This window comes from Coenobita brevimanus, chromosome 53 (genome assembly GCF_032717465.1).
Source record: "Coenobita brevimanus isolate Jiangsu-jjx chromosome 53, ASM3271746v2, whole genome shotgun sequence".
Taxonomy (NCBI): domain Eukaryota; kingdom Metazoa; phylum Arthropoda; class Malacostraca; order Decapoda; family Coenobitidae; genus Coenobita; species Coenobita brevimanus.
Genome location: NC_137006.1, coordinates 44,465,788 through 44,474,195, shown reverse-complemented (window position 1 = coordinate 44,474,195; position 8,408 = coordinate 44,465,788). Strand labels below are relative to the sequence as shown.

Sequence of the window (8,408 nt, the reverse complement as noted above, 5' to 3'; positions counted from 1 at the left end):
TTTATGTATCCTAAGAACTGTTTCTTCATACTGGCAGAGACTTTCAAAAATTGGTTAATTTGCTATGATGAGGCACTACGAACTTTTTAGATGACTATACTTTACATTACCCAATCCAATTTCTCATATCCACATAGGACTGACAAACCCACACATAACTGACTTTACATGCTCATGAATCAGAGAAAGGATGCCACAGGTACTACAGGCTGCCAAAATCCTGTCACCTTTCATATTCTCTCTCCATGGACCTTGAAAATGTCTCACGAACCCACAAAACCCTACACTAATGACTTCCATGTATTGGTCACCATAGATCGCTGTCGTCAGTGTCAGCTGGGTACACTGTACAAGTAAGGGTGTGTGTGAGATGGAGAGCAGGTAGTCTAATGGCCAACCCTTCTGATTTTAAGACACCAGACCATAAATAGACATGGATTGTTATAACCTTTTTACTGTAACCTGGAAAAACCTGCCTTTTTCTCCCTCCTGAATATTGGTTATAACAACAGATTAGCAACAGAATACAGTCCTAGCCACAAGGAGGTGTTTTGGCAAAGGCTGTAGTGCCGGGGTATTGTCCTTTTCTGCCATTAAGTTAAACGTAAAAAACTGCAAAAGGACAAAAATTTAGGCCGGGTTAGTTTAAAATGCTTAGTTGCTGTGGAATTACAAGAATGAGGAGCAGGTGAGGTGAAAGGACATTTTCTGCAAACAGTGCATCCTCCCAAAGAATGTACATGACTACTTACAAACACAAATACTGAATGCAAGGGAGAAGTCATCATTTAGTAAAACTCGGGTCCCTAATTTCTTTACACACTGATGACAAAGATTTATCAGTTGGGTTAAATTCATAAAAGGTATTAGAAAACATGCACGGATCATTGTTGTCAATAATTCCACTTGAAATCTGCAGCCATTCTTAGATCTACCTATACCAACAAAGGGCCATGTTCTCTTCTGGTGGGCCAAAAAATATGACACAACAGAAAAAAAGGGGAGTCAGGGGATCATCATTACCATAACTCTTTTCAGATTATCAATTCATTCATTCATTTATTCATCATCTAATCCAGTGTTGCCCCATGGGGAGCATAGGAGCCTGGGGCTGGGCAAGTTGGTCCTGACATTTGAGATGAGAGTGACCAACCTCACTCATCCCTGAGTGGCATTACATGAGCAATATACCCCAACCACGCCTTGGATATAAACCTGGACTGGGTCAATCGGATTGGAGCACTTTAATTACCCAATAAACCACCAGGTGCCATAATTTGGTTATATGGTTACCACCCAGCATAGTAAATGGTTTCCTGGTGTACAGGAAACCATTTGGCTTGTCACTCTGTGTAGAATCACCTGTAGAAAGGAAGACAGAAGAGGAAGGATGGAAAGAAAGGAAGGAGGAAAGGGCAGGCACCCAAGAGCAGCACTACATTGAGTGAGTGGATGGTGAGCATCCCCCAATAAATGGGAAAAAGGGTAAGATGATGATGGTGATGATGATGATACACTCTTGCACAAAAGAACAGTATTGTGTTGCATGAAAAATTAATCACTATGGATGAGATACTGCAAAGCCCCCAAGCCACTACAATACAACCCCTGGAATACTGTTGGAAGAAGCTGGGCTCATCCGTCAAAAGTATAAAAGTGGTTACATGGAGAGAGGTTATGGATGAAATTATAATATTTGTGTTAATATCATGAATGAAGTTTTCAACTCACCATCACTGTTGCATCATTACTTCCCATATAGTCAACAAAAGAAGCATCATTACTCAGAGAGTGATTGATGAAACTGATCCTAAGCAATAGTTCTCCTCAGCACTCTATATGACAAGTGTTTTTGTGTAACTAATAATGTAGATAGATGAGTGACACCTTAGAAGATGGTTACATAGTTAACTAAATACTGTACTTCAGTACATACAATATATATCCAGGACAGGACTGTCCAATAATAATCAGAGGAGAAAATAAGCATAATATGTTGCCGGCGACACAAATGGGCTTCAGTGACAATAGCATGACCCTACAGTAATGCAAGAAGTTCACACTTCAAGTTGATCAAGAAATAACATCAATTTCCTGTGAAAATTACTTGTCATTCATACAGTATCAAGCTATGCTGAAGAAAAAAATGCATGCTTAAAAAAGAAAAGGGGTGGGGGGGCATGTAATACTAAAACAGTGCAACTACATGTCCTGCCTTCATATCACTTATAGTAATGTTTTGCCTGACACGTATCTAGGACATCATACAGGAACTTACTGTACAAGGAGGGGACATTTCTAGCCTTCAACTCTCATCCTTATCAAATAACTACTATACCACAGCAGGAATACACCACGACTGGTGTTTCTAATAGCATTAAATAATTTTTGTATTCTCTCATTATTACAAAAAACTACGGTATACAAGCATGCACTCATCATTTCGGCATTACATACCCTGTACACTGATTTTCAGTCATGCATATATAAATCGGATTCTGTATAAAAACCTGTTTCTAGGATTTTCACTTATACAAGTCTCTATAAAAGCACCTACTGTTTTACATGGGGTAATTACTGTATCACATAAGTACTATAAAGTGTTTCTCTACTCATACAACATTAAAAAAAAATCATATTTTTTTTTCTGATCAGCTGCAAAAAATCCCAATAGGAAAATTTTCACATGCACTAGAAATTTTAGCAACATCAAACTGGATAGCATAGAAACCAAAAATACAGCCTATGTTTTCCCTCATTTTGAACTGCCACTTCCCTTTTCTTTGTGCTCTTTGTGTATCCTTATTTTTTTACTTAATGATCCTATGAAGTCTCTCTATGCTGGATAAAACTGGAGGTAGAAAAAATCAGACTGAAGGGGTTACTGGTTCATGCACTTGTCAACATCGCTGCCAAAGACGACTGTGGAAACAGAAACATAGTAGCAAACATTCACTGGTTACTCGGCAAGATCGTAACAATCTCCATCGAGTGTGGAAGTGGCCATATACTGTATCTACACAAACTGAGTATGACAAAAACCACCATTGTATTATTGTACAGACAACCAAAAAGCATCAAACTCCTGAGGTTCGATGGATATGAAAATGAGCGAGTTTTGTAGGACACATGATTCCACTAACCCACTGCCTTAAAAAATATAGCACCCAGTATGTGATGCTTTATGTGATTTTGAGTCCCCATAATTACCAAGGACAATATCTGCACTTAATTCACAGGTCACCCCATACACAACGTTTCATCACATTTCAGAATGATACGTGCAGTAAAGGAGATATTTTTTCTTATTATTCTACACAAAGTCTATCCATAAAGGACCTTGTTGCGAATCCTCTTACATCGTCCTCTCTGGCTTGTTTTCCTCAATAAAATTTCCATTCCTGTATTTATCCAATACCCTCAATCCTTCTAAGTTTCTCCTTTATGCATGCATCATCATCATCACCTCTCAGCATAATTTACAGCTTTCATCCACTGTCTTCCACAAAAAAATTACTTTACCAATTCAATACAGCTATGCTGCACCACTCACACACTCCTCCTATGGCACAGAAATTACCACCACAATCATTATCAAACATCTTCTTTAACCTCCCACTATGCAAGTATACCAGTAAAATTGAATGCAGCTTTTTTTTATGTACAGGTAACCAGTACAGTATATATTTTTTCACCACCTACATCCTCTTCCTCATATTATAAACCAGTAAGGCATAACAGCTGATTTCCTCCTTTTCTTTTTCTACCTGCATGTTTTTCATATAGCCCTATAAAAATCAGCTACACACAGTACCATATAACAGTATGTAAAGGATTAATGTGTCTCTGTGAATCTATTTAATATTGTTATTGTTTTTTCACTGTGCAGGTGATCGATTCAGGGGAGGACTCCTATGCAGCAACTCTCTGTCCATCCCTCCAAGCCCCTCCACCACCTCCTCCTCTTGCTGGGCTGGTGGCTGGGATCGTAAGAAGTAGCAGTGTAGGACATAGGCCGGGGTGAGCACCACAATGGCCAGTATGAGTAACATTTTGAACAGCAGACTCCATAACCCCAGGGCATACAGCAGCAGGCCACAGGCTAGCTCATATCCGATGACCTGTTGGGGAGGGAAGGTGTTTTTAGGTCACAGCTCACATGTTTGCTGATTTGAAAGCAAAGTTTGGGGGATGCTGCGTTAAGAAGGGATTGGACAGGACTGTAGGGCTGGCTACAATATAAGACAGGATAAGCCAAGTTAGACTGGATTACTGGTAGGTCGAAGTGGATTGGGAAAGAAGAAAAGAGCTTGATATTGGTATAACAGTGAGACATTTAAGTGTCAACTTTTTCTCTGTACAGTATATATTAGGGTAAGTCTGAAAAATACATAAGAAATGGGTCTAACATCAGTGCCACACACACACAAAAAAAAAAAGTGGGAGGAGGGGAAGGAAAAAAGAAAAAGCCTATAGGAGTGGAAATGAAAGAGGAAAAGGGAAAAACTTAAAACGTGTGGGCCACACCTAAAACATACAACTTACATGTTTACTGGCTTGAAATCTGAAGCTGACTCTGGGTGGGAGGCGGCGTGGTACCCTGCTGTGTGTGGGTGAGGCAGTGGGGTCCTTGTGGTACTCGTAAATGGTCTCAGGCGCTTGCAGCACCAGCCGAGCCAGGTAGCCTAACGCATCTTGCCGGGAGTATGCTTCACTCGTCTCTGACCCATACTGTGTCAGTAAACAAACCAAAGCATTATTTCCATCTCAAATTAATTCTTTTACTTCTACAAAACCAGCATATGGATGCCTGGCTATCAAGTGGGTTAGAGCAATCTCACTAAAACTGAGCAGACGATGGGACCTACTGTTCATAATCTGCTGCTCAAGTGGCAAGAAGCTAATCATCCTTACTTAACCACAAGCCCTGATGCTACTGAGGAGTTAACATGGGAGTGAATGATGGATGGATAGATGAATGGATAAAGTCACATTTTTTATTCTGGGTGACACTACTATGTCTGCCAAACTCAGAGATCCTAACAGTAAAAAACGCTAGTCCTTAGCCAGTATTCCCATCAGTTAAGGAAGCTCCCTAACACTTCTTCCTAAGTGATCATTTTCCTTATTACACCTTGCCATCCTCTTGTGCTAACTCATTCTAAAATCACCATACTCTACATAAACACCACAGAAAAGAATATTAACTAGCCGTAATAAAAAATAAACAGGTACAGAAGAGGTGATAGGGAGCTTCCTTAACTGAGAAGACTATGAACCCTTGTGAGGTGTAGGGATCTTAAGTTAGGTTATCACAGTCCAGATCACTTAACAGCTGGTGACTGGCCTACCTCCATGGTGGCATTACATGTCTGAAAACCTCCATTCACATGACAGGATATACTCTGCTATCAACCTTTCATCTCTTACGTACACACCTTCCATATACACTACACAAGATGGAGTTACAGGGCCGATTCCACAGTTGTTTGTAGTGGTTTGCAAGCACCCAAACAAAAGAAACGGAACTGTGTAAATGACTTATGACTGAATTATATGATGATTTTGGTGACTAAACTATGTAGCAATCTTAATTATCTAACCATTTGACAGGGGTAGTGAAAGTGGATACTGAACTTTTTGGAAAAAAATGTAGTTATTAAGTGTGGTTGGGGAGGAAGCAAACAAACGAAAACTACTGTGGAATCGCCCCACAGTCAGCTCACTGTAACACAGTATTTTTGTTGGCAACATACTAAGCGTTACTGAAAATCACGTTACTGAAAAAACAAAAGCTATGGGAAAAAAGGAATGCACACACCACTTACATCAAATATTATACAGTACCTCCTGAGCTGCCTTCATCCCTGCTAAAGTTTCATAGTCAGTTTTGGTCTGATCAGGGTATCAGGTTATGTAAGAGTAGGTGGGATTAAGTTTGGTTAAATCAGGCTGAGGTGAAAAAAGCTAAATTCAACTGGGAAGAGTAAGGCAGGGTTGTCAGAATAAGTTAGGTTAAATCTATTGGCTGGGTTTGATTAGGGTGAGGTAAGGTGAGGTTAAGCTTAGTTAGGTTAGGTTAGATCTGGTTAGGCTGGACTAGATTAGGGTGAGGTTAGGTTAGGTTAGGCTGGGTTACTTTGGGTGAGGTCTTTAGCCCACAATGTCCCCCTCAGCACCACCTCACAGACTCTTACCTTTGTGTTGATGATGATCGAGAATGTGTAGAGCCAGCGCACTAGGAAGGGTATTTCATATGTGCAGATGGGCTTTAGGTCAGGGTCACCTTCATACTTCAGGTCAAGCCGACGCAGACCCGACATCAACTGATACCGACCTGGTTTACAACAAGAATAGAGAGTACAGTAATTAACATTAACAATGCCATCAAAACATAAAAGGGAAAGGAAAAACACACACTAAATCTCCCCCTCTCTCTCCTTTATACAAACTCATTCTCTCTCACACACACACACACACACACACAACTTTCTTCACTCACACAAACTCTCTCTCTCTCTCTCTCTCTCTCTCACACACACACACACAACTTTCTTCACTCACACAAACTCTCTCTCTCTCTCTCTCTCTCTCTCTCACACACACACACACACACACACACACACACACACACACACACACACACACACACACACACACACACACACACACACACACACACACACACACACACACACACACACACACACACACACACACACACACACACACACACACACACACACACACACACACACACACACACACACACACACACACACACACACACACACACACACACACACACACACACACACACACACACACACACACACACACACACACACACACACACACACACACACACACACACACACACACACACACACACACACACACACACACACACACACACACACACACACACACACACACACACACACACACACACACACACACACACACACACACACACACACACACACACACACACACACACACACACACACACACACACACACACACACACACACACACACACACACACACACACACACACACTTGCACATACCGTAATTTGAGAGGACTGGACCAGTGGCACCACTGATGTGGTGTGGTGATGTGAATGAGTCTAAGCTGGGCTGGTGGTGTTGATGTGTGTAGTGGACGGATGGATCAGGTGAGGGGCCTCCATACCCACCACTCCCAGACACACTGCTCATTCCATAGTCCAGTGGCAACAGAAGCTGGAGAGGGAAGGGGACACACATTCTTATTACTGCTGATCAAACCCAGACTGTATTGGCCATTAAGTGACTATGGCTGATGCATGCAAGCACTTTGGAGCCTTTATAGATATGATGACCAAGCCTCCTACTACCTTCCAACGCAACTCACATATATCCTTTTCAACATCCTGTCCATAAAAATTCTCTCTCTCTCTCTCATTCTCATTTTTTTCCCAGACTCTAGGCATCAATTTAATACTGTAGTTTCTTCCCTATGGCTCATCAATTCTCCTATGTACCATACACCTCCACCTGTCACCACTTCTGTGCTAATACCCACAATGCCTGGACTATCTCATTCAAGGCTGGTGTAATAAGTATTAGTGGGGGATTATGACATGTCTTGTGGAAGCTTAGGAAAGTTGTTTTAATGATGCACTTTACCACATAATCATACCCTCATCTAACTTTTTAGCAACAGCACTCCTTACTTCAAGCCTTCCATGAATCCCTAGGCACTGTAGTGTATTTAATGCACACATCTCCAATACATACAGGGAAATCAATCAGCTGTACACATATAATTCAGGATTGCAAGAGGGATGGAGTTGAGAGGTATATGAGGGAGGGGGGGTGAGTTGGGGGGAGGGTAGTCAAATGGTGGGTGACAGAGCGACTTGGAGGCGTTTTGTCTGCGGCCACCCTTTGCGGGATTAGGGCGTCGGGCTATAGATAGATAGATAGAAGAGCATTATTCAACAGATAGACAGAGACAGATACTTAAACAGAAAGACTGACCCAGAGAGACAGACGTACTACAGCTGTGTCAAGATGTGGCCATGCTGCACTTGGGTACATATACCTTTCCAATTATGAGACAGTTCTCCAACACATATAAAGAGATCAAGAGGGGCCTTCCTGCTTTGCCCTCATGTAGTGCCTTAGCCCCATCGCCCTCATACAATTCTCACATGCCAGGTGGTCTAGTGAGTTAAAGTGCTCCAAACGTATGTAGCCCATGGGGGTCTAAATTCAAAGGGACTATGGGGTTTCATTCAAAGGGGAAGGCAGCTGGTCACTATTGCTTTAAATTTCCGGAGTGAGTAGCCTAGTCCTGGGCCCCTATACTGCTGCTAGGGTAATGCTGGACTGGATGATGAATGAATGATGTGTCCAAAT

The 8,408-nt window shown here is 41.7% G+C and overlaps 1 protein-coding gene across 1 annotated transcript in view; it reads right to left on the bottom strand.

Moving 5' to 3' along the window:
• Positions 1–3,763: 3,763 nt before the first annotated feature.
• The window catches only part of LOC145400685 (sphingomyelin phosphodiesterase 4), a 30,395-nt gene continuing 25,750 nt past the window's right edge, over positions 3,764–8,408 (bottom strand). The window contains exons 13-16 of the mRNA XM_080273122.1: positions 7,073–7,247; positions 6,198–6,337; positions 4,546–4,731; positions 3,764–4,121 (exon numbers count right to left, since the gene is read on the bottom strand). Of these exons, the coding sequence (XP_080129248.1) occupies positions 3,879–4,121; positions 4,546–4,731; positions 6,198–6,337; positions 7,073–7,247 (744 nt within the window). The 3' untranslated portion in view covers positions 3,764–3,878. The remainder of the gene's footprint in view (positions 4,122–4,545; positions 4,732–6,197; positions 6,338–7,072; positions 7,248–8,408) is intronic.